Here is a 26947-nt window from a genome sequence, read left to right on the forward strand (position 1 = left end):
GGCTTTTTTTTTAAAGTCATCTCAGCCCTGGGCTTGGCATGGCTTCTCCTGCAGTGCGGTTTAAACTATACCCCTGGAGAAGCTGTCCCCAGGACCTTGCATGTGGTGAGGAGGTCTCATACTGCCACTCACAGCTGCCCTTGCAAATCACTATAGCTGATTTCCCCAAATAAAAGCTGAGAAAAATGGTTTATATTAAAGTACAGCTGTACTGGTGGCCAATCTGATCAGAGAATTTGTAATTGGCTTAAATAATAACTGAAAAATACCAATAAGATTTTTTTGTGGGTGGGGGTATTTTTTCAGCTCTCTTTAGCCATATTCATACCCATGCTTGATATATATAATGTTTATGTCCAGTCTTTGCATCTCCTTGCCCTCATTCATGTATCTAATTTTCAATTATCTTTGCACCCATTTGAGATTTGGGCAGATTTTCCATAAACCTGGGGGAGGGACAGATTGGGAAAATTTAAAATAAGGAAAAGGGGGGTAAGGACATTTAGATGACAGTTTAGTTACTTTAGGAATCCAAAATAGTACAGACCAGTGGCTGCTGATGTGGTGGCTCCCTGAGAAGATCCCAGCCCCCACCATGGCATTTTATTGAGGTGGTTGAGAAGTAGTGTGGCTAATGGAGGTGGGAGCTCAGAGCATCTCCTGTGTTTTCAGTTTCAAGATTTTGCATCAACTGGGCAAGTTTGGCATATTGGGAGAGATCACAAGGAGGAGGGACAGAAGGGAAAGCAGTGACCAATGGAGGAATGAGTGGGGGAGAAATAGGTACCAACAAGGTGGAGGAAAGCCAAAGCAGAGGCAAGTAGAGACACTGTGGAGAGGAGAGCCTGGAGTAACTCTGAGGCTTGTGGGAAAATTTTAAGCAGAAAGTTATCATCACTGCCATCTTGAAAGACTGTTCTGTGATATCTCAGGTGCCATTCTAGGTTGCTTAGGCAATCTATAACAACGTTGAGTACTATAGCATGAAGCAAATAGGGAGGGGCCAGGAGCGGGGAAGGAATTTGGGATCCCCTGCATAGTTTGTTAAGCCTCCCTATATAGATTGTTAATCAGATTATTTCTGCAGTGATCATAATTTGTTTGTTGATGATGGTGAACTTTTTTACATGCTTGCTGTTATTGCCATTTAAATAAGCATACTTCAGGGACTCCATGTGGTTAAATATTTGAATATGTCTCTTTCCCCATGTGCAGCCAGCTGGGTGACCTTGGGCTCACCACAACATTGATAAGGCTGTTTTGACCAAGCAGTAATTTCAGGGCTCTCTCAGCCCCACCTACCTACCTCACAGGGTGTCTGTGGTGGGGAGAAGAAAGGGAAGGTGAATGTAAACAGCTTTGAGACTCTGGGTAGAGAAAAGCAGCATATAAGAACCAATTCTTCTTGAAGGCTGCATTCCGATGTAATACCAACTCACTGTCTGTTCTGAGAGTGAGACTTGGTAACCCTTAAATATCAGGATAGGCAGAAGGGAGACTGAGGAAAGAGGGAACCTGTGAATTTCCCAAGCTGGTTCCCTACTGATAGGCTGTCTGCATCTGTAACCATGGTTTAGCAACACTGATGATAACCTTAGTCCAGAATACTTTGGTCATTCTCAGCAGACAGTAGAACAAATTGGTGTGTTACTCTTCTCACCAGTACAGTCTTTGATGCAGAGTTACGCATTTTGTATATTCTGTAGGGAGTCTGTTAGAAGAAAAACTTTTTAAAATATGTTATTTTAGCTTCACACATACCAGTCCTTCAAGAATCAGTGTTTCAGACCAGGCTATAGTAAACAGTGCCTTTTCAAATAAATGTATTCCTCTTCTGGAGCTGCTTCTGCTTCAATGGGTACAGTGTAGGGTTAAGAGCAGTGGGCTCTAACCTGGAGAATTGGCCTTATCACAGTGCCTTTTAAGCCATGGTACATTAAAGATACACCAAAAAAAAGTCACCGTTTGTGCAACTTAGTATTTTATGCATTTCTGAAGCTTAATGGGCTCAATTATAGCACATTGATTCATGTATTCCCTTCTTGTTTCTAAAGGGATTCTAGAACCCTTCTTGAAGTAATATTGACGCTCATTGGACTGAGTGAGAAGATGAGAGTATTGTAGCCCCAGATTTATGAAGTTAAGACTTCATAAATGCTGGCGAATGCTGGCAGGGACTTCTGGGAATTGTAGTCCATGGACATCTGGAGGGCCGCAGTTTGACTACCCCTGCCCTATGATGATTGAATTGGTTGACGTTTCTGCACAAATTGCCACTTGCAAGTTTTGTGGCTGGCAAGCTTTTGTAAGGGTCACCTTGAAAGGTTTTCAGTGGCAGGCCTCATCCTCATCAATTTTTAGTACCCTTGTTGTCTGCCCTATCTCTGTGGACACAGGGTGGATTGCATCAAAATAAAATACATACATAAATAGAATATACATCAAAAATCAAAACTCTTAAAGCTGATTTGTTATTAAAAGCCAATTTAAACAACCAATTGCTCAATTCTTGTGTTGGCAGGAGAGGAGGCAAGGGGAGGTGGGAGGGTCATGTGTACCTGGGATTACATAAATTTAGGAGGGTTTTGGCAGGGAGGCTGGTACGGTTCAGATATTGAGTTAGGCCTGGCAGAACAGCTCCTTCTTGACCACAACAGCTGGATCAGTATTTCTGTATGAGAAACAAAGCTTAACTTTTAAAATTGTTACACTGAACTGATTTCCAAATCAGTATTTTTAAATCAATTCTAACAGTTAGTTATTCAACAAGATATGCTTCAAAATAATATTTAAGGCAAAATAATTTGTCATCTGCTTTTGTCTTATCCCTTTTTATGCAGAATATTGGGGAAAATAAGGTATAAATATGTGTACTTCTATTTTTCAGCTTTTAGTTTGGATGCTGAGCAGCCAGATTATGACTTGGATTCAGAAGATGAGGCCTTTGTGAATAAGCTGAAGAAAAAAATTGATATTTCTCCTTTACAATTTGAAGAAATGATAGATCGTCTAGAAAAAGGCAGTGGTCAGCAGGTACGGCATTATTCCAGATATTTAAATTGTTCCGGGTAATAAATATATGAAAGTGACACATTTGGGTTTTCCCTTTAGCCAGTCAGCCTGCAGGAGGCCAAGTTACTCTTAAAGGAAGATGATGAATTGATTAGAGAAGTATACGAGTACTGGATTAAAAAGAGGAAAAACTGTCGAGGTCCCTCTCTTATCCCAGCAGTGAAACAGGAGAAGCGCGATGGCTCCAGCACAAACGATCCATATGTGGCATTTAGAAGGCGAACGGAAAAGATGCAGACCCGGAAAGTAAGTCTTTGTAAAAAATACTGCATTGGGGAATGCTGTCTGAAGAACTGAGCAAGGTTATCTTTCATTACATACTGTACTATGAACTTTATCGTAATTGACTATTGCTGCAGAAGTATGGGCCAGGGTTGTGGGCACTGCTGAGAAACTCTTGGTGCACTGAAATTTTGAGGCTCAGATGCCATCTTTTTTTTTTTCTTGCAGAATCGCAAGAATGATGAAGCTTCTTATGAGAAAATGCTTAAGCTGCGTCGGGATCTGAGTCGTGCAGTAACTATTCTAGAGATGATAAAGAGGAGGGAAAAAAGCAAGAGGGAATTATTGCATTTAACACTGGAAATTATGGAAAAGAGGTAAAGGATCCATGCTGGAAATTATTTAATTAAGTGGCGTTGATGTCGTAATTTATTACAAAGAGCAGTGATAACTTAAGAGTCCTGTCCACTGTGCCATAAAGGTTACTGTTACTTTTTATTGTGTAAATAATTTTAATCCCATCTGGATAGAATATTAACAGATCCTCCTATTTACTAATGTCAGACACTTTTTGTAACTTCAGAGCAGAGGATCCTCATCCTGTAACCGTTCTTCATGTTAAAAGGGATTCAGCCTGTTATGGAAATTTGTTGCCTTAGTTTGAGCTATTGTTTGGATTGTTAACACTTAGCAGTCTAGTGACAGTAATTGCTATTTGTCTTAGGGCTATATGTGGGACACGCTTGATAAAAGCCTCCAGAGGATGTTCTCTCATCTCAATGAAGGCCAAGGCTAAAAAACTGGAAAGTCTGACAATCAGTCTGGTGTAGTGGGTTGCAGTGTCAAAATGAGATAAAGGAGACCTGGGTTTGAATTTCTAGTCTGCCTTGGTGCTCGCTGATTGACCTTTGGCCAGTCTCACGCTTTCAGTCTAACATAGATCATCGGGTTGTGTGAGGGTAGAATGAAGGAGATGAAAACAATCTTGGCCACTTTGGGTCCCCATAGAGGAGAAAGGAGGGTATAAATGAAATAAATATTCTCGTCCAATATCCTTTTCCTTAGTTAACGCTTGTGATGTACTTAATTGGAGCCATGACATTAGTTAGTCCTGGAGCCAGGACTTAGATTCCATATGATTCTGTAAGGATATTTTCACTTGTGAAAGGTCCTATTAATGCAAAATGCAGTTGTACAAACATAAGCATAAGCTTTTAGGTTATGAGTATTCAGAGAATTGCCGCCAATGCCTTTTCTTCTTTTTTTCAGGTATAATCTGGGCGATTATAATGGAGAGATCATGTCTGAGGTAATGGCACAGCGACAGCCCATGAAGGCCACCTATGCTATCCCTGTCATTCCTGTTCCTAATAGTTCTCAGTTTAAACACCAAGAAAGCATGGAATTGAAGGAATTTAAAGTCAACAAGGTGACTAAATCTCTTAACAGATGTGTGTAATGCTTAATCTGTTGATACAGGACAAAAAAAATAGATACAGGACATGTAAGCCCAAAAGAGCCCAGTAACTTGTGTGGCCGGCTTCATCATTTTAGCCACAAACTGCGAAGGTCCCAGCGCTGTTCTAAAATTGCTTGTGTTTCCGTAGGCTAACAAGCAAAAGAGTGTTGACCTTGTTCTGTACTTTGGCTGGGCAGTCACCTAGGAAAACTCTGAATTCCATGTTGGGAGAGCAGTGGGATAGAAAGATAACTAGGCCTTTACAGGGGGTCTTCCCACTTGCTGTACTCTGTAGCAGATAATTTAGCATCCCTAGTATATTTGGTGATTCCCCATTGACCTTGAATAGTACTGCCTCACTGTATGTCAAAACAACAAAATAAATTTCAGCAGTTCTTTGTCAGTACTGCTTTATTGCAGGCTTGTTTAGCCAACTGTACAGCTTCAAAAGCTGTGCATATGCAGAATTAGTGACTTATACTTACGTACAGGATCCCACCTTCCAAATCTTAGGACACTTGTAGAGGTTAATTTGTTTGGAAATTCAGAGTTTTGTGCTAAGGTTTACTATTTCAAGAAACATCAAAGTTGACTGGCAGATTCCCCCTCCCCCACCGCCCCCAAATAAGTATATTTCCATACTTGTTAACTGGCTTGGAGGCTCACCTAAATACTTCTATTTTGATACTTTACTGATTCCCTTCCTCAAGTCTTGGCCTAGATTCCACCCAGAGAGAGTACAGAAATGTTTAGTTTACAGCCTTTGGCCTAATCCAAATAGGCTAAACTCTCTTTTTTAATTTTTGCAGCAAGAAAAAGCTGATGCTATACGACCCAAAAGGAAGTACGAGAAGAAGCCCAAAGTTGTACCTTCATCGCCTACTGCTGCTATTCAACAGACAACTCCTGCTGCACTGCCAGTCTTTAATGCTAAAGATATGAATCAATATGACTTTCCCAGCTCCGATGAAGATCCTCTTTCACAAGTAGGACTTGAGTCTTTTTAATTGTGGGAGCGTATAAAAAGGGATAGAAAATGTGTGTCCTTTAATTTTGACCCGCTCTCCTTCTTTGTTACAAGGTCTTGTCTGGCTCTTCTGAAGCTGAGGAAGAAAATGATCCTGATGGTCCGTTTGCTTTCCGTAGGAAAGCAGGCTGTCAGTATTATGCTGTAAGTCCTCTAAGTTTATTCCAAAATGTAAACATTGGTGTCTACCGTGAGAGAATGTCTGTTTAATTTTTTTCTCGTCTTCCTTTTCTAGCCTCATTTAGACCAAACTGGTGACTGGCCGTGGAGTAGTCCTAATGGGGGCACATTGGGAGATGAGCGTTATAGATACTGCTTAACAACCCTTACTGTACCCCAGAGGTGCATTGGGTTTTCGCGTAGACGGGTTGGACGTGGTGGAAGGTAACTTTATCTTCGTATGTTTCAGTTGTGTTGGAATTTAGTGAAATGCAAACTGAATTCTGCCCCTTAATGGAAATCTGAAATGCAGTATCCAACAGTTTGCATAATTTTTTCAAACCCATACCAAATTTGAGCTAAGCATTTGAATGTTTTTATTATTATTATTTGATGCCTGCCATTCTTGCCACACCAGCTCATGGCGGGTTACAATAGCAATCCAATACTCACCTGCCCCTTGCTACAGGGTTGGACATATGATATGGACTCATGCATCTCTCTGCCTTTTCTCTTCTCTCCCCTTGTATTACTGAGTTGCTCTAACCCAAGAGCACTCTGATATCTGCATCAAGCATCTACAGTTGCTGTTAACACCTAAACGTGATTTGCAAATGCACTCACTCCAGAGACGTCTGTGATATGGAGGCTAATGCAGATCAGTTGTCCCTTTCAGACATGTATGATACAGTATCTCAAAGGGAAGAAGGCACCTGCCATGTCTGTAATACATTCCAGTTCCTCTATACTGAGGTTGTTGCTGGAATAAATCGCTGGCAAAGTTATTGCTGTGAAGGAATAGTAGCTCATTGGGGGTGAGGTGGGAGATGAGAGTGAATCTGTGATAGGGGGTAACTCAGTAGCCAGTGTCAAAGTTGAGGTCAGCGCGAGACCTCTGGTTGAAGGAGTTTATTGTTAATAAAGAAAAGATGATACCAGACTATTGCAGTATGTTGGGGAAGAAACTAGCCTAAGAGCTTGCTAGCATGCTGTGACTCTAGTGAGCTGCATCAAACGTCGACTTGAACCCCTGCTAAGAGTTCTTGTTGTGTCTATTCCGAAGTTGCGGTGTTGCCTCAAACTGGTTGCCTCAAACTGCCTCAAACTGGTTTCCAGTTTTCTGAACTCTGTCTCCTTTAGCTGATAAAAGTCTTGTATAGAATTGTGAGCATGTGGTTTGTAATTTGTACCATCCCTATACAGTTCTTGGTATAAGTTGCCCATGTAGCACAAACTACCTTTCATAATAGTTATTGACTTAGAGTAAAAACGTGTCACTTTTTCCATAAGCTTTTAAGAATGTGATCTTCAGTAACCTGCTTGTGAGGAATGTGTGTTCTTTAAACGTTGCATCCTGTTCTTCTGTTTCACTGGAATGGCCACCTTCTTGTGGTCTAAATGCTGGCTAGTGCTAGGGAACATAGCAAGTTCTGTAGATCTCACGTCACTTTTCCAGTTTTATGGTTTTTTGCTGCAGTCCTAAACATCTCTCTATGAATGTAAACATTTGTTTAAAGGACCGCAGGTTGACTACCCCTGCTTTAAAGTACAGGTTTCTTTTTAAATTTTACATATGTAGGACTAGGATTTCTTCCTTTAAAATTTTTTCCTTAGTTTGAAATCTTGGCTAGTCATGGTAGCTAAATCCATTCCTTCCCACATTAGCCCATGGTGGGTCCTTTTCTAAGGGTTTGGAGGCAAGGTAGTATACTCATGTCTTGCTGGGAGTATTTCATGTATGGATGGACATACCAGTGTGCTGCAGTGGGTTAGAGCAGTGGTTCCCAACCTTTCTGAGGCTGGGGACCGGCAGGGCATTGGGCCGCGCCCGCACGGGCCGCGAATGCGCGGCCCGGCCCTGATTCCCTCTCCCCGCCCTCCCGCAGTAAGAAGCTTCCCGGGCCGCAAGCTTGCAGCCTAGGAAGTTTTTTACTGGGGGGGGGCGGGGAGAGGGAGCCGCGGCCCGCAAGTTGGGGACCACTGGGTTAGAGTACTGGCTAGGAACAGGGAGATCCAGGTTCAAATCCTTGCTCTGCCATAAAGCTTACTGGGCGTCCTTGGGCCAGTCACACTCTCCATTTCATCTGCCTCACAGGATTGTTACAAGGATAAAATTGAGGAGGGGGAAGAAGGGACAGATATGGCTAGATGTGTGCCCTTGTGACTTTCAGGGGCCTCCAAAGTATAGCAGGAGTTGAAAGTCCCATTTTTTGGGGAAGGGGGTGGCTGCATGGTAGATTCTTTCACTTGCCATTGATGTGGGAGGCACAAAGATGCAGTGAGCCAGATTTTTTTTTTTACCGCTTCAGGATGTGTCCCAGCTTGGTGATAAACGAATACTCCCGCTGTCCTAGCTTCTCTCTTTGATTGAATAGGGAAGTGGTTTGAAACAGTAGTTTGTTTGTTTATTATCTATATAATTATATAATTTATATAAAAGCAGTTCATAGAATCTTAGAATGATAGTTGGAAGGGACCTCATGGGTCATCTAGTCCAACCCCCTGCACTATGCAGGATGCTCACATCGCTATCGCTCATCTACTGTAATCTACTGTGTAAGTTCTCTCACTGTGTAAGTACATTTTGGGTACATCCCAAGCTTAACTCTCCTTATGCACCCCAAATCCTGAGTGTGCCAGATGAGTGAGTGGGATCTCTTTTGTCTGCAGGAGAACTCAGGAAGGAGAATTTGGGCATGGGTGGTAGAGATTTGTGTCTCTTTCCTCAAATGCAAACCAGTGAGCATATTTTCCGGAAGAATTTTGCTATTACAAATGTTGATATGCTCCACAAATCTTGCCGCTTACATCAGGCAGTGAGGGTTGCTTAATTGGAACGTTGAGGTGCTTGCGGAGGTACAACGTGTGTGGTGTTCATGTATATTAAAGAAAAGATGGAAAAACTGAGTGATGGCAATCAGTTTCTCATCAGAATTTATGTTTTCCTTTAACACCTTATGGAAAATTTTTAATGCTGTCACCATACACGCTCGCAATTTCATGGGTTTTCCAGTATTTTGATACACAGTTCTACAAGGCATAGCGCTTTCTTCATATGCTACTGTGAAAAACTTTAACAACCCTAAAGCACACATGGTAAAAGATTTTGTTAGAGTTAGGAGCAACATGTGGCATATGAAAGTGCACACGTAAAGATAAATAATCATGCTGACTGAAAGCGGGTGTATTTTGCATTCAGAACAACTCCCAAAAGACGGGGGGGGGGGGGGGGAAGAAAGCTGCTAAAAAAATTCATTTGGAAAACATTGGGGTGCAAGCTGCAACTCTTTTGCTCTGTTTCTTATCTGATTACGTGAATTGTCATTCTGGCTCGGGCGGTATAAAACAAGACTGCCTTTCTTCCTATTAGGGTGCTGCTAGACAGAGCGTATTCGGAGAACAACAGTGCATTTTGCCAGCTGGATTCGGAAATGCTTTCCTCACAACAACACTCTTCAATCAATCAATTTGCCAATACCTCAGAAACAAATACCTCGGACAGATCTTTCTCTAAAGACCTCAGTCAGATGCTAGTCAATATCAAATCATGTAGATGGCGCCATTTTAGGCCTCGGACACCATCCCTACATGACAGTGACAATGACGAACTTTCCTATAGGAAGTTACACAGGAGCGTCCATCGAACAGGCACAGCACAACCGGCGACCCAGACATGCAGTACCTCTATACAAAGTAAAAGTAGCAGTGGTTCAGCACACTTTGGTACGTTCCTTTTGACAAACTTCATTTTAAAAGTGTCTTTGGCAACAGTAACCCATTTTCTGTTTAGCTCTGCGGTGTGTTTTTCTCAGAGAACGGTGTTTTTCTCAGCGTGATGGGGGTGTTCTGTTAGATCTTAGCCTGTTGGATGAAAATCTAAACAGGTACCCTTAAAGTACTCTTTTCAACAGCAGGTAGCGTGTCAAATCTGTAAATCTTCTTTGATGTACCCACTTTATAAAAAAAATCCCCTTGGTATCTGAGCAGCACAGGATATAGAGAAGGTTATCTTTAAGCCTTCCGGTTAATGAGCTCTGGAATGAAAAATTATTCTAAAATATTTAAAAATCACAAAATACATAATGTCAGAGAACAAGAATTCTTCCTTTACAGTAGTGGTCCCCAACCTTTCTCAGGTCAGGGACCGCCTCCGAAGTGAGGGAAGAGCCGACGGCCCGGGTGCTGCGAAAACGCGCATGCGCAATTGCCGAGCATTCGTGTTTTCGCCACCAGGTGGCGCTAACGCGCATGTACGGCAGCTGCACGTTTTTGCCACTAGGGGCGCTAACGCGCATGTGCGGCAACAGCGCGCATGCACGTTTGCGTCACCGCCATGTTGGCGGCTGCGCCTGCCTCTTCCCTTCTTGCTGCCGGCGGAGGAAGGCAGGCGTGGCTGGCGGCGGCCCGGTACCGTGGCCTTTTCGGCCCGCCACCGGGCCGCGGACCGGGGGTTGATGACCCCTGCTTTACAGTACTGATAGAAAAGGGTTTTTTTAATTGTACATTTTTACCAAGCAAGGAACGTGCGATCATCATTCACGCCATCATACAGCATAATGACTTCTGGGAGAAATTGTCAGGATTGATTATGTATGCAGCTTGCAAATTTAGCTTATATAGTGGAACATCTATAGTATGATAACATATTCTTTTTCTGCCTTTCTTAAACTGTAAAATCTAAAGCGATCAATGGAAGTCTCCAATAGAATTTAAGACCTTATTAGCAATGCATTAACTTCTACCATCTACCACTGTAGAATAAAATGTCCACGGTGTTGTCCTTAACTACTTTTACTCCAGTGGATCTCATTACAATAATTTCACAAATTAACTAATGACTGCTGTTGTTGGTCTGGTTATCATATGACTCAGTTACAGTAGTTCTTATGCAATATGAAACATTAAGTAATCCCAGAGCTGAAAACAGGTAGGAGAATATAATACAAAAAAACAGTCTTGTAAGTCAGTGGTCCCCAACCCCTGGTCCGGGGACCGGTCCCGGCCCGTGGATCAGTCGGTACCGGGCCGCGGCTCCTTCTCATCCTCCTCCCTGGCTGCTGCCTCAGGGGCTGCCCTGCCACTCTGCCACCGATTCACCTTTGGTGCTTTCCCGCAGCCGCCATGGCTGGGGCTCCCCCTTGGCGTGGCACTGTGCAGCTGTTGCTGGCAGCGCCCCCCAGTGGACGGCGGGAAGTCAGGGGCACCAGCAGGAAAGCAAGTGGAGCAGGGGCTCAGCTGGTGGTGGCGACATCCCTCAGCAAAAGACTACCCCCCTCCCCCCGGGCCTCAGTAAAATTGTCAAGCGTTGACCGGTCCCTGGTGATAAAAAGGTTGGGGACCACTGTTGTAAGTGATAACATGCTTGAAAGTGATAACATGCTTACTCAGATGGCTTATATTAGGAATGGTCTGACTAAATATTGAAAAGTTGGTATTTTTACCCAAGCTTTCTTTTAAACAGCAGAAGGTAACTGACCCATGGTCACCTTTTCATAGTTGGATAAGAATTTGACCTACCCAACACTCTTCTCCCCCAGCTCTGGTTCACAGAACTGAGCACATTGTGACTCATCGAACTCAAGGCATCTCACAGGGGTAGTCAAACTACGGCCCTCCAGATGTCCATGGACTACAATTCCCATGAGCGCCTGCCAGCGGATGCTGGTAGGGGTTCATGGGAATTGTAGTCCATGGACAACAGGAGGGCCGCTGTTTGACTACCCCTGACCCATACAGTGTCAAGCCTTGAAAAATTCTCTTTGAATCTAAAAGCCAGTTTATTATTATTTGTTATTTATTTGATTTATTGACTACCCCCTCTGGGGGGGGCAGGCCAGCTTGAACCCCAATAACAGTAAAAAATGCAGTTTTTGAAATCCCCTGGCAGTTGAAATATTCAGCCAAAAAAAATTTTTTTTTGCATATGGAGTTTCTATTCTAGTCTAATGACCATATTTTCTAAGACCAACAAAGTTTTATTCAATGCATGACCTTTTGTGTGCATGCACATTTCCTCAGATACGGTATCATGGAATGGAAATAAATCAGTTCATACTTACAGGCAAAGTTTAATGTACTCTCTTGAGTACTTCTTTATACCAGATATACTAGTTATAGCATTTCTGTGCAAGTTAGAATGTGAAGATTACAGTAGAGTAAGCTGTAGGTATCACTACAGAACCTAAAGGATTATTTACAGTTTTACATTTGTTGATGGTAATTCAAAATTAGTTTCTTGATTCTCCACGGCAACTTTTACATATGAATTTCGAATCCAAGGTATGAGCTTTTGTTGTGTACACACACTTCCTCAGATACAATAAGACACATATTATCTGAGGAAGTGTGTGTGCCTACGAAAGCTCATCCCTTGAATAAAAATGTGTTGATCTTAAAGGTGCCCCTGGACTCTAAATTTGTTCTGCTGCTTCAGACTGACATGGCTGCCCACTTGGACATTTGCATATGTTAACCGTTAAAAAGTCATTTAAATCTAGAAAGCCTTGGTAAAAGCTACAGATCTTGAAGTCTTAAAATCAAAGCCTCTGAAACCATAGATACAATTTTAAATGATACTGTGACCTGAACACTACAGTATCAGGGAAATTCTGTATAAAATAGCTTGAAATCTCCTATATGTGAAAATGTACGTTTTGACAGGGTAACTGATCCCTATTGGACCCCACTTTACAGGTTCAGAATATTAAGTGTAAAAATTATAACTAAACATGGCTAGAGATTCTGGTGGCATACATGAGGTAGGCTTCCTTAGGTCCCTTTTGTATGAAATCTTTGTCTTGGCTGAAGAAGCTTAAAAATGAAAGAGTTTAAAACAGCCTTTTATCTTTCCCATACGACAACATTTGGAAATAAAATGTGGAATAAAAACAGCCTTCGGTCAGTGTGATTATATCTCACTGGAGTTATGTAAAAGGAAACGATGTGTGCTTAAGAACATTTTTACCTGTGTTCTATGTTAGAAAGATCTAAGTGTAAACTCTGTTGTTATTGAGTAAAGATTTTTAAAATCCAAAAAATGTTACTTCTACCATTTGTGTTGAATATTAACATGATTTATTTTTATTTTCATAACCATGTATCCTTGTGAAGTCTTCAGCTGCTTCTAAAAGTTAAGGGAGCCTGTGAGAAGAATAATCAGCAGTATTATGGCATTTTAAAGACTAAATTTTATTCTAGCATAAACTTGTGAGGACAAAAGGCCAGAGTCTGGAATAAAATTGAGTTAGTTTTGAAGATGCTACAAGATTGCTGTTTGTTTTTGTTGTAGCAAACTGGTTTGGCTGTCCTTCTGAAATTGTAACTTCTATCAGGGTCAGGTTTCCAAGAACACATCTCTGCATATTGCATACCTTCTTATCCAGAGCAGTAAGGCCTCAGTGTTCGTTAGCTATGCATAATCCTTCACCCTTATAATGCCCTGCAATTTTTCTTTCATCTTGCTTTAACAGAATACTGATTTGAAGTATATTTGTTAATCAGTAAAAAAATAATTCAGAAGCAATTATCTCATCCTACTATGCAGATGCGGATAATGCAGTGGATTATCTGCACTTTCTGTTAGCCTTGTTTTCTGTTAGCCTTGATTAGTTTAGTCTAATCTAATTGCCTTGATAGAGAGCAGACATGGTGAGTAGAGGTGATGGGGAATGGACTAAGCCAAGCTTTCTCAACCAGGTTTATGAAACCCTGGGGTTTCTTGATGGCCCTGGAAGGGCTTCCTGAATGGGTGGAAGTTAATTAATTTTTAATGTATTTTAATTTGCTAAACGTTTATCGGGTGGTATGACCATATATGGTCATGTCGAGCCACCCACCCCCTCCCTCCTAAAATGGCCAATGATGGACCTGGAGGGGTAGGGAGGATAAGGGCCGTAGGTGGGTGGGTTACCCAGCTATGCTTTCCAAACATATTCTGCACAATTGCTCCGCTTCTGGGGTTTCTCAATGGTAAAAAAGTTGAGAAAGTTGAGAAAGGCTGGACTAAGGATATGGAGATGTAGGGAACAACTTCTATCCAACCTGCATGGGATCCTGTGCCCTGTACTTGGTAAGCCAGTAGCAGTTGCTGGAAATATTGCTTCTTTACTGAAATTATGTAGAACTTCTGTACTTTGAAACAAAATGCAACATAATAAAAAACCTGAAATGTTTTTCAAAGCTAAAATCCTTTTGATGCAGATCATATTTTAAAACTCATCCATTTGACAACCAGATATAATCCTTGTACTAATTTGATAAAGTGGAAGGGCTTTTTTGTTACCTGGCTTTAGTTTTAAAATGAAAAAGTAGTTTTAGGCAAGTTGCAGCTTTTCATAATGGAGAGCCTTGGAAGTCTTTGGCTTGCACATACTTCTTCTCCCTCCTTCCATCATGCACACCTCAAAAACTGAAGACATCAACTTTCCAAATAAGCTTAATTTGATGTCTTGTCTAATTATGGTTTGTGGGTAAACCATAAATCTTCAGTTTTTGAGGATTGAGCAGGAAGAGAGAAAACATGTGGGCTTGTTGGACTTTTGATGCTCATTTATATAATTACAGATCACATTTTTTCTGAGTGAAACTGGTATGAATTGCAACAGTTTGTCTAGTTCATCAGATTTCCAGTTTCTTTTCCTATTTATGTCCCTTTGTGTGGTGGTTCCATCGTCTTTCCACTCATACATATATATATTTTTGCATACAATATTCATGGTATGATTTAGGATGCTTTGGGCTGATCCTGCGTTTTGCAGGGGGTTGGACTAGATGGCCTGTATGGCCCCTTCCAACTCTATGATTCTGTGATTCTATACCCTTTCTTGTCGCCTTGTTGAAAGAAACAACGTTGGACCTCCTCCACCCCCCTTAATAATAGGGGGGTAGGAAGGTGATTTTTTCCCCCTGCCATGTTGTGATGGATTTTAAGTCTTTTAATGGGGTTTTAAGACATTGTGACCTGCCATGAGCCGCTTAGGGAGTGGCAGGAAATAAAATAAATGAATAAGAATTGCACTACAAAGAAAAGTATGCCAAGTCCTAAAGTACATTAAGCAGTGAAGACATCCTAGGGATTTTTTTGCTACCTTATTCCCAGTTTTTGACATCTCAATATGGGAAGATTATGACTTCTCAAGGGGATAGGTGGTGATCGGACTGATGAGTGATCCTCCTATAGAATCTGGAGGCAGTAGCTAACTTCAGTCTCAGCCTAGGTAGAAGCGAGTTCCCTCTCAGCCAACTGGCATCCTGCTTTGGATAGAAGTGCGGGCTTCTTGAACAAGGCCTTGGTCGTTGCTTCTAGCTCCTTCTGCTAGTTACTTGTCTAAAATGCCCTTTTAGCTTTTCCTTTGTCTCTGAGAATATACAGGCCTTTCTTCCATCCACCCAATTATAATGCAGAAACGAATAAGTTTCTGATTAAGAATCTGATCTTAATGTGGTGCTAGTTGTTGTTCTGAGTCATCCAAAGGCTACACTGTTGTAGTTCTTAACCCTGACCAGGCTAACCCAGACTAGTCTGATCTCAGAAGCTAAGCTGGGTTGGCCCTGACTAGTATTTGGATGGGAGACCACCAAGGAGATTCCAGGGTTGTGATGGAGGCAGGCAATGGCAAACCATCTTTGGAACGCCTCTTCCCTTGAAAACCGTAGAAGGTCACCATAAATTAGTGAGATTGGACTGCACTTTCTAATACCACTGTTGCAATTTTTAAAGTTGAACAAAAGCATGCATGCCAGGCTAGAAGTGTATGCATTCTTTCTGAAGCTTGGCAGGTTTTCAGATAAAAAGTAAAATGAAAACAAGTTGCTTTAAAACATGCCCTGTGGCTTGAGGGCTATGAGATTTCATAATGGGGATTTTACTTTAACTAATTCTACAATGTTGCCAGGTAACCTACATTCCCTCCTCAATGGAGACTCTGGGTTAAGTTAACGGCCACATAAAATTGCTTTGATACATTTCTGTGATAGAAGACTTATTTCTGAAAGCCTTTTCAAAAAGGGCGTATCAATGTTGACTTCAGACAGCTGATGTGGTCGGTTGGGAGGAGATTTTTTGAATGATTTAGGATACGAGTGTCTGCTATTAATGGAGTGACTGCTTGTTTTTGAAAGTGTCTTGGTTTACTGATTATTAATTGGCTAATAACTGCTCATTAAACATATCCGACATCAACCAACCAACCTGTGTAGCGTTTTTGTCTGTACCAGTTGAATTTTAAAAATTGAAAGGGTATGAAGAACTGGATGTTGCATAATGTATGCATATTATGAGTCTGAGATACGTTGCATCCCATATCAATTGTTACTAGATGTTTCTAAATTGCTCAGAGCTTCCTGTCTTTTTGAGGCTTTACAGTGGAAGATGGTTGTAACATAACAGGTTCTGTCCTGCTCCCCATTGTGACAGATACAAGTCTTAATCTGCTAAAAGTTTCCTGTCAATTAGTGTGCATGTTCCAGCCAATTGTTGAAAGATTGGTTTTGCAAGCCAAGGGCTTACCACTTTAATAGCATTATGGTAATATGTTCTCATAGCTGTGACTAATGAGGGAACTTGAAATGTTCCCAAGGATCTATAGAGAATAATTGCCACTGCAGGAAATTGCAAGGTGGAGAGCAATCTGTTGCATTGAAAGTGATCATCGGGAATATTTTAAACAAGAGACCCACTAAATGCGATCAAGTGTGGTATTTTGAATAGATCACAAATGTTCAGGATATTTTATAATTATTGACTGCGAAGAGAAATTGCCTGCAGATGGGATGCACAGGGAATGTAAATGGAGACAAATAAACGGTTTGGTCTTTTCCTAAGATTAAGTATTTGACTTTAGAAAATCCTAAATACTACTTTAAATCCAGAATTGGGGGGGGGGAGTCTTACAGCTGTTCAGTGTACCTTTTTGAGCCATTCTGATCATGATTTGCATAACAGCGGATGTTGGAGCTTTGCTGTAAAATTCTAGTTGAATGAAAACACCAAAGTGATTGGATTATGTCATTTGAATTAAGTAGACACACTGTCTAGATAGTGCTGTTGCACCTTGTTTGTGTTTGCCCGTTCCCCCATTGGTCAGCAAAAAACTGAGAGGCATTACAAGACGGAGGGGTGATAAACAGCTTTAAAACTGCATATGGAAAATTACTTTCTTCTTTGGACCCAACCTCATATTTAACCAAAGTATCTAAGCATTTGGAGTCTTTGGCCCAAACTGAGCATTCCACAATATGGAGGTTGCTTTGCCTTCTGCTTGGAATTTTAGGGTTGCTCCTGTGGTCTATATGGGACGCTGCTAAATTTAGAAAGTCTCTGAGTGCTACTTTACAGGGTGTCCCAGTCCTGACCCTATATGTAAAGCAACTCCTTGTGGACTGGATGATTCACCGTGCTACTTTCTGTGACAAAGTGAGCTTTGACTCATGAAAGTTCATGCTCTGGAAAATCATGTTGGTCTTTAAGGTGTAGCTGGACTGGAATTTTGTTGTGCTACTTTCAACTTGAATGAAAGCCTTCAAGGAAAGAGGCTGCCTAACTTCCCTAGAGAGTAGTTAGTTCATAGACCCACCTACACATGGCATTTTTAAAAATAATTTTGGTAGAATTTCCCAGAAATTCATTAAATCACTAATCAGCAACTAGCAGAATGTGAACATCTGTATTTCTAAGGCTTAATTTTCAATTCAGGAGTATAGTAGCAAACTCCTACATGGCTTCTTTGCAGCCTGCATGTAGCCCGCCGCACTGAGACTTCTTCTAAGGAATGCTTGTATCTACTGCTATTTAAATCTTGGATGTGTTCCTGAAACTTCTGGAAGTGGAATATTAAGTGTCATAAATCCCTACAAGCTGTAGTAAATTACTAGCTAATACTTTAATGGTTATATGGATAAATAGTTTGCAAACAGTTATAAATGTTGAGGGTGCCAAATCAGTTACAATACAGTATTTCAGATGGAATCCGTTCAGTTTTCAGAAAAGAGAAGCCGCCTTGGATCAGGACAGTGGCCCTCCAGTCCAACACTCTGTCACACATTGGCCAAAATGCAAGTGACATCAGGAGGTCCACCAGCAGGGCCCGTCTTCTTGTGTGGTCTGCTTTATCAAGGGTTAATGAAACAGAAAATCCTTCCCTCCAAAAAAATGTACATTATAAAATATTGTTTTGTAGTAGTCGTGCCTTCCTATAATTTATCTTAAAATCTAGTTGCACTTCTTCAAACATCATATAATTTTCTTTATAGCAATGGCTTCTGTTTTGGAAGCTTTATGGTTCTCGGTAGTATTGTCTCCTGTACCAGCAAGCCACACAACAGAACTTTATATAGACAATTAAATTTGGATTCTTGCCCATAGACATTTTTCTTCTTGACCAGTTCAAGCGCTGAATTCCTCCATGTTTGTTTGGAGGCAAAGTTAGTATGAATTAGGTTCAGCATGTAGTTAAGCCAGCAACCCGGTCTCAAGCAGTTGCTTGGTGAGTCACAGTTTGACAGCCTACTTTGCCCTTGTGCTACTTGTTCCAGTGCCTGCTTTGATGCTTATGTGAAAAGGTCATTTTTTGAAAATGATGTGCTGTTGACAATATTCTAAGGAGTTAAAGTTAGCTTGGCTGCTCCTTTGCATTGAACAGAACTTAAGAATTCAATACGTCAATCTGAATATTTAGTGCAACTAATTTCCTATGTAAATATTACTTTCAGGAATAGTTATCTATGGAACTGAAATGGTAGTCAACAATATACATCCATATAACTCAGGCTTTCTCAAGCAGGCTTTCATGAAATCCTGGAGTTCCTTTTAGTGGCCCTGGAAGGGTTTCCCAAATGGATGGGAGTTAATTTTTTTAGAGAGATGCAAATAAACATTTACCGGGTGATATTACTGTATATGGTCATGTCAACCCACCTACCCTCTCTCAAAATGGCAAATGATGGGCCTGGAGGGAGTGGGGAGGGGAGGAGAGGGGCCCCAGGTAGGCCTGTACTCAGCTATGCTTCTCAGCCATATTCTTCATGATTGCACCACTTCTGGGGTGTCTCGAAGCCTGAGGAATGCTTCAGGGGGTTCTCATCGGTAAAAAAGTTGAGAAAAGTTGATATAACTATATCATAGTGGCTTTCTGTAACACAGATTATGGGTTCCAAACCAAGTTAAATTTTTGAGAGAGGGCAATGAGTTCCACTGCAAAATAGCTGCCATACTATGGCAATTAGAAAAAGTTGGAAAGTCCCAAGCCATTCATCCTTAGTGATATCTCCATAGTGATATCTGCTCCTCCTGCTCCAGAGAGGTGGAGAATATGGTTTAGGGCAGGGGTAGTCAACCTGTGGTCCTCCAGATGTTCATGGACTACAATTCCCACGAGCCCTTGCCAGCGTTTGCTCATGGGAATTGTAGTCCATGAACATCTGGAGGACCACAGGTTGACTACCCCTGGTTTAGGGAGTTGTTCAGAGGGGAAAAAAGAAAGCATATGCTAGGAATCACACAGTTAGGCCATGTTGGAGATCAGTAACATAGATTTTAATAGTATGGCTTTTAATCACTGGTGGCAAATCTCATTCTTAGCTTTAAAATGACATTTATTAGAAATGGTGAACACTGAAGCTAACGTACGATGTGTACCTGGGCAAATTTTGTACTATACTCCACCAGCAAGTCCAAATGCTACTGTACTTGAATAAATCTGGGTAGGAGGGATCTCAAAAGCAGAGGCAGCCCTTTGTCTTGAAGATATGAGGCACCCAAACATTGCGATTGCTGCGTAGAGGCAATGGTTTTCTAAATGAAGTTCTGGTGTATAGTTATCGTTACAATTGCTGGTAAAAAAAATGAAATGTCTTGTGTTACAAAAAAAAAATAGCCTTCAACTAATGCGTGTCTCTTGTTGGAAAAAAAAATCTCTTATGGGTACTAATATTAGTGAGGTTTTAGATAGCTGACTTCTTCCTGGAAAGTTGACAGTTTTATGATGAGTGGCTTGGAAGGGATGAAAAGCTGGACTAGGTTGCGTGCACCATGTTCTTGTGTTACAATGTTTTAAACGTCCTAAAACGATGGTGCTGGGACCTGATGTCCAAAACCCTGACATGGCACTGGACATCTTATTACATCAAGCAAGATCTGGAATTAATAATGTTAACCAGGAAAACTGGCAATGTATGTCTGAATGAGATGTATAGTTTATTTCATTCTTTAGCCACTGTCCACCTTTAAAAATGGCACTAGCAAAGTTTTTCATTAAAATGCACTGCAATAAAACCTCTCTATTTTCTGTTTTTAGAACTGAGCTCTCCATAGACAAATAAGTAGTATAATACACTCTGTCTTCATTCCTCTGTAAATCAGCATAACCAACTTCGTTCTTATTGACTGGATTTTTTTCCCCCCAGGTGGGTTAATGGAGGGAAACTAAGTAGTTAAAACTGCATCATGTTTGAAAAAGAGACTGTATTTCTAAAAAGTTTATTTTGTTTGTGTAAGGAATAAGAAAATAGATTTTTCCTTGATGGGGTTGATGCAAGTGCTGCCTAAAATGGGAACAGGGAATGTATTCTGTCTGATTAGATGTGTAGTTTGATAGGGGGGGGGGGAGTTATCTTAAGTGATTATAAAGTGGCAAATCACATGTTGTTGTTTTTTAATTCTAATCCTATATAGCAGACAAGCATGCTTTCTCTTTGGCAACAGCAGCTAATTTCTCCCATTTTGTGTAACGATGCTGAATATACCCTCTGCACCGGAGCCCTACCTATTGAGAGTGCCCTTTTAGGTTAATGTATTTTGATGTATTCTCTTATATTTTGTTCAGCATTTACAGCCGAACAATACCAGCAACATCAACAGCAACTGGCACTAATGCAGAAGCAGCAACTTGCACAAATCCATCAACAGCAAGCAAATAGTAACTCTTCTGCAAATGCTTCACAGGTGAGGGAGTTGCCTGTATTGTGATTTATCCCTCATTTTTCCCACCAGGGTTCATCTCTTAATTGTCAGCTGTTGCCATAGAGCCTTGCAGCTCACCAACAGGGAAGTGGCTTCCGCTCGAATCTACATCTTAGCCATACTTAAAACTGTTTAAACGGGACGCTGTAGGTGAGTATGGTAGGAACCGCCTCTGCTCCCTCCTAACAGAAGCAGAGCAGCGTCAGTAGTTAAAAACTTAGATGTGCCTGTTCGAAGGGGTTCTAGAGAATGTCATGAACGGGGGTTGCGCGTACCTGTTGGAGGGGACAATAGGTGTCTCCGTAGCTGTTTGATAGGTGGTTAGAAGAGACAACTGTGTTCACAAGACCATGCATGTTCTGCTGTGCTCCAGTTGGTGTGGGATGGAAGTAATAGAGATCTTTTCCCTGAATTTTTTCCTTATGAATATCTCTTCAGCATTTGGGTGGCCATTGTAAGAAATGAGATGCTGGCTTAGGTGGATACTTGGTAGGATCTGTTTCGTGCTTTTCTTGGTGTAGTGGTTAGGAGTGCGGACTTCTAGTGAGCTGGGTGCAATTCCCTGCTCCCCCACATGTAACCAGCTGGGTGACCACAGCACTGCTAAAGCTGCTCTGACTGAGCAGTAATATCAGGGCTCTCCCAGCTTCACCCACCTCACAGGGTGTCTTGTGGGGAGAGGAAAGGGAAGGCTATTGTAAGCCCCTTTGAGACTCCTTCAGGTAGAGAAAAGTGACATATAAGTACAAACTCTTCTTCGTGTAATGCAACTTTTTACCATCGAAAAATCAGATTAAAACCTTTAAAACGGTGTGTGTGGTAGATGTTGCCGGATATCTAGAGATGGCATAGTTTCTAAGGCAATAACACTGTGTTGAAATTTGGGGGGGTCAAAAGGATTCTGAAAATATCAGCACTTGCGTTCAGTGCATTTGTAACGCTTTCTATCCACTATAAGCTTTTGAAGGCTTAGAGCAGGGGATCGAATATGATGCCTACTAGAAATTATGCATCTATTTAACCTGAAATTTGGTGGCATTCCCCTTGCTGTCTTTTTGCAGTGGAGTGAAGATCTTTCCAGGCATACATTTAGCAACAGACTAGAGTCTCTGTTAACAAAATTAGTTGGTTTTGACCTGTGTGCATGTGTGTATTCCTATATTGCAGCTTTCTGCCTGATTATATAACTTGACATAATTTACACAAAATGGAATTTTAGCCATTCCATGTAAACTGCATTGGGTAACACTGGTCGAACGCTGATCTAGAAACAGGCTTGGAACCTCTCACAATTCCAGAAATGCTGTTTCCTGGCAAGTTCTAGGACACACACACGGGGTGTCAATTGAAGGACTGCAGCAGGAGGGGGGGAGTTAGCAAATATCACACACAGCCACTGACCTGTGGAAATCTTTTCTGGAATCCGAGACGTAGTTAATAGGTAAAATAGCCTGTGCTTTGTTTGTTATTGCGTTAAATAAAAATATTTTATTCGCTGCTTTTTTCCCATTCAAGGGTTTTATTTCCAAGACATTGGATTCTGTTAGTGCTCAGTTTGCTGCTTCAGCATTGGTTACATCAGAACAGCTCATGGGATTCAAAATGAAGGATGATGTGGTGCTTGGAATTGGGGTGAATGGCATCCTTCAAGCCTCAGGTAAGAGACACATCATAAAAGGGTTCCTTAGCGGAACAGGCTTCCTCTGGAGGTGCTGGGTCCTCCTTCCTTTTGTGCAGAGGCTAGAGAACCATCTGACTGAAATGCTGTTTCTGTGGACTTAGGCAGATTGTGAGGGGCTGGGCAGAAGGGATTGTGTTAGTGCTTGGCTTTTGTAGACCTTTTCTGGACCAGTTATTCTGGTTTTGGGCGGGGGGGGGGAGATCACCTGGTCATGGAATTGGGGTCGCTGCAGATAGTTGTGAATTTCCTGCATTCTGCAGGGGGTTGGACTTGATAACCCTGGAGGGTCCCTTCCAACCACGATTTGATGATTTAACAAAAACTTTGCTTTTTTCTGTTGCCAATGGGTGTGTTTTGGAACTGCGCCTCATCGTGCCTCTTATTCCACAGGAGTATACAAGGGCTTACACCTCAGTACTACTACGCCTACAGCACTTGTACATACAAGCTCGTCATCAACGGCAGGTTCAACCTTGTTACAGCCTTCAAATATAACTCAGACTTCAAGTTCCCACAGTGCGCTGAGTCACCCAGTAACTGCTGCCAATTCTGCAACAACTCAGGTTCTGATTGGGAACAACATTAGATTAACTGTGTCCTCCTCAGTGGCCACCGCAAACTCTATTACTACGCTCAATGCACGACACATACCTAGGACTCTAAGTGCTGTTCCATCATCTGCCTTAAAGCTGGCTGCAGCAGCGAACTGTCAGGTGCCCAAGGTTCCAGCTTCCTCCTCTGTGGACACAGTACCAAGGTGAGGCTTTTGCCTTTGGGTTCGAGTCTGTCTGTTCTGTTGTTGGCTCTGGAGGACTCGCAGATACCTGGAAGTGAACCTTCCCGGTGGAATATTATTTCCGATAAATAATCTTAAATGCGCCTGAAAACTTTAGGACTCTTGATTTTTAAATAAATATTTTAAAGTAGTTTTTCCTACCATAAAACCTACTGGTTTTAAAATCTCCTTAGTTCTGAATGTAGCTTGCTGTATGACGTGTGTCTGTCTTGAGAAGCCCAAAGCTACCTGATTTGGCCCTGTTTTGAAATACTGCGTCCATCCAAACTCAGGAAAGTTCACCTAAGGGAGTTTATATATTTATTGGAAACAGCAGGGATGGGGTCATAAAAGTCCAGTGCATAGGCTCCTTGAGCAGGTTCTGGAGAGAAGAGAGCACACAGATTCTCTAAATCAGGGGTGGCCAAACTGTTGCTCTCCAGATGGCCATGGGCTGCGGTTACCATGAGCCGCTTGCCAGCCTGGCCACCCCTCCTCTGAATGCTTGGTGTAGTGGTTAGGAGTGTGGACTTCTAATCTGGCAAGCCGGGTTTGATTCCACGCTCCCCCACATGCAGCTACCTGGGTCAACTTGAGTTCACCACAGCACTGATAAAGCTGTTCTGACCGAGCAGTAATATCAGGGCTCTCTCAGCCTCACCTCCCTCACAGGATATCTGTTGTGGGGAGAGGAAAGGGAAGGCGAATGGAAGCAGCTTTGTGCCTCCTTCGGCATATAAGAACCAACCCTTCTTCTTCTGAAATCATACATGATGTCCCCACCCTTTCCTCCCCTCCTTTCGTTCTTTGTGACTCTGTTGGTTAGTAGATTCCACAAATTTGGATGAACATAATTCCTTCACCATTAGCGTTGAAGCAAGTTTAAATGCCTTCTCAGAATACGGTAGCTTGAATTCTTCTTGATACGCATAAAAGGTCTCCTTACTAAAACAAGTATCAGTGATTAGGTCAGTGTCATATTGAAGGTTCTGAAGCTAAAAGCTTGGAGGAAAGGGGCCTGTGAAAGCTTGATTTCTTTGCCCCACCCGACTTGGATATTTACTAATGCATCGTTGTTGCTTTTGTCCCCCACAGGGAAAACCATGAAACAGAAAAGCCAGCACTGAACAATATAGCAGACAATACAGTAGCAATGGAGGTGACGTAGTTTCCATAGTACTGGAACTGCCTTTGGGAACTTGTTTAGGTGCTATGCATCAGTAGCAATTTGAATGCAAGGGATGGTGGAATGCAGCCTACTGCGTTTCCCTGGCAGCTGTGGGGACTTGACAGCAATGCACATCTCCCATGCTTTGTTTTTTTCTTTTCTTATTGTTAATAGGAAAGAAATCGACATCTGTAAATTTAAGAATACAGCAATTATCTGTACAGTCCTTCATATTTGTAATACCCCTTGTATATATGTTACTTGAATACAGAACTGTTCATTTGTGATGCTTTGCACTTGGGGCTGGGGAGGGGCGGGGCGGGGGGGGGAGAACTGCAACAAAAGTAAGAGTGTGAGAAGTGAGATTGTATAGAGATGAAGTGTCATCACATCATGTGCATGGTGCGGAACCTGCTGTTTTATCTATTTATTGTGCTGTGTTTACAGTTTTTTGTACACTGTACCTTCATTGGTTCCTGTGCTGTAGTAAATGTGTTAGGTAGCTGTGGACTCCTTGGTATTTTGTAAATGGTATTAACATAACTTGGTTCCCCCTCTGGGTCCTTGAGTTTTCTGTGTATCATGTGAAAAAAAAATGGTGACATACATACAGAATTTTTTAAAAAGGCATCAGTTTAAAAAAAAAATGGGGAATGTACAATGGACTGGGAGCTTCCTGTTCTACTATCCTAAGGCAAGTAACAAGCTAAAAATGAAGTCTCCTGGATTCTACCAACTGACTTGCTCACAAACATGTATGCAGTTTCTGGTACTTAAAGCACTAAAAGTTATGTTGCTGCTCTTCATACAGCCCCCTCCCCTCCCCTCTGTTGTCCCATTTTCCTTACGCACCAAAAAGCAAAAGAAAAACAAAAAGGTGTCAAAATCAAGTATGCAAACGGAGTCCTTACAACTGGAGTTTTTATGTTGTCTTGCCCTTCTTTTTGATCACAAATTATATTTTTTTATTGTATAATTGTTAAAAGACTTCATTCTTTTCTTGTTCTTAAGAAGAAGAAGAAGAAACGGCTATAAGGGAGAAGAATGCAGTAATTGCTGTACGTGTATCATCATTCCAAGTTTCTGAAAACAGCCAGCTTTTTTGTTTTTCCTTTTTAAGATTCTCCAGAAGGCTGCAAGGCCAGAACCACAACTGTCGGGTGCCTTCCTTTGGAAATATTTGCCCTCTCTTCTGTGAAGAGAATGGTACTTAAGACTCTACTCCTGCTTTGTCAGTATCAAAGCCAGAATGCCCACTTCAATGGCGTACATTATCCTTAAGGTTTTTAATCCCACCTGGAAAATTGTGACAGAACTCTCACAAAATAAACCCAGGGCATTACATGTTGACAGACAAACGTGTGGTGTGTTTTTATATTATTTTGAAGCACATAAAGTGTAAAGAAGGCAATGTGTAATTAAGAGTCTGGGTAGAGTAGGGTTTCTCCATCGCTCTGGAAGGGTTTCCTGAATGGGTGGGGGGGGGGTCAATTAATTTTTAAAATATATTTTCAATTTTTTTTTAATTGTTAAACATTTATCAGGTGATATACCCATATATTAGAGCCTCTTGTGGCGTATAGTGGAATGGCAGCAGACCTGCAGTCTGAAGCTCTGCCCATGAGGCTGGGCGTTCAGTCTCAGCAGCCGGCTCAAGGTTGACTCAGCCTTCCATCCTTCCGAGGTCGGTAAAATGAGTACCCAGCTTGCTGGAGGGTAAACGGTAATGACTGGGGAAGGAAATGGCAAACCACCTCGTATTGAGTCTGCCATGAAAACGCTGGAGGGCGTCACCCCAAGGGTCAGACATGACCCGGTGCTTGCACAGGGGATACCTTTACCTTTATACCCATATATGATCAGGTCAACCTGCCCCCTTCCCAAAATGGCCCATGAGGAAGTGAAAAGAACTAGGCTTCCCAACCATACATGATCAGTGCCTCTTCTGGGGTTTCTCGAGGGCTGAAGAATGTTTCAGGGGTTTCTCAATGGTAAAAAAAAAAAAGTTGAAAAAGGCTAATGTAGAGGCAATACTAGAAAAGGGGGAAAGGGAAAGTCTCCTGTTGACTCCTGCAGGCTGTGAAAAGTGGGGTAGATCTAGCATGAATATATTACAGTTAGTATAAGAAGTGTGTGTATGTATATACACAAGCCAACTAATCGCAAACGTTCAGGATACTGTTTATCAAATATTGGTGTTAGATGCATTTAGGCTTAATTTGGATAAAGCAGGGTTGTTTCTTGGAGAAAAAATGAGGATTATCTTGCATATCCGATTCCAGCTGTGACGATATTTGTCATCTGTAATCTAAAACCAGTTTTTGTCAGACTCCGTTCTTGGTTGCCTAGGGTCAGATCTTAAATTTTGACAGGCAAACAGGCAAGTGGCTCATACTGGAATTAAAGAAGAGAAGACTGATTGGCCAAT

General features: G+C 41.7%; 1 protein-coding gene across 5 annotated transcripts in view; it reads left to right on the top strand.

Annotated features, from left to right (window-relative positions):
• Window positions 1–25877, top strand: part of EPC1 (enhancer of polycomb 1) — a 54635-nt gene extending 28758 nt beyond the window's left edge. For 2 of the 5 annotated variants that reach the window (XM_077304599.1, XM_077304597.1), the window contains exons 3-15: window positions 2888–3033; window positions 3112–3318; window positions 3523–3671; window positions 4564–4723; window positions 5563–5739; window positions 5835–5924; window positions 6016–6164; window positions 9310–9662; window positions 20759–20877; window positions 22411–22552; window positions 22967–23333; window positions 24447–24510; window positions 25531–25877. In XM_077304599.1, the coding sequence (XP_077160714.1) occupies window positions 2888–3033; window positions 3112–3318; window positions 3523–3671; window positions 4564–4723; window positions 5563–5739; window positions 5835–5924; window positions 6016–6164; window positions 9310–9662; window positions 20759–20877; window positions 22411–22552; window positions 22967–23333; window positions 24447–24510; window positions 25531–25554 (2147 nt within the window). In that variant the 3' untranslated portion in view covers window positions 25555–25877. Of the gene's footprint in view, window positions 1–2887; window positions 3034–3111; window positions 3319–3522; window positions 3672–4563; window positions 4724–5562; window positions 5740–5834; window positions 5925–6015; window positions 6165–9309; window positions 9663–20230; window positions 20720–20758; window positions 20878–20925; window positions 21046–22410; window positions 22553–22966; window positions 23334–24446; window positions 24511–25530 lie in introns of those variants that run through there. The other 3 variants (XM_077304598.1, XR_013225649.1, XM_077304600.1) reach the window with 3 other exon arrangements.
• The last annotated feature ends 1070 nt before the right edge of the window (window positions 25878–26947 follow it).

The sequence above is a fragment of the Paroedura picta genome, chromosome 11 (assembly GCF_049243985.1).
Source record: "Paroedura picta isolate Pp20150507F chromosome 11, Ppicta_v3.0, whole genome shotgun sequence".
Classification (NCBI taxonomy): domain Eukaryota; kingdom Metazoa; phylum Chordata; class Lepidosauria; order Squamata; family Gekkonidae; genus Paroedura; species Paroedura picta.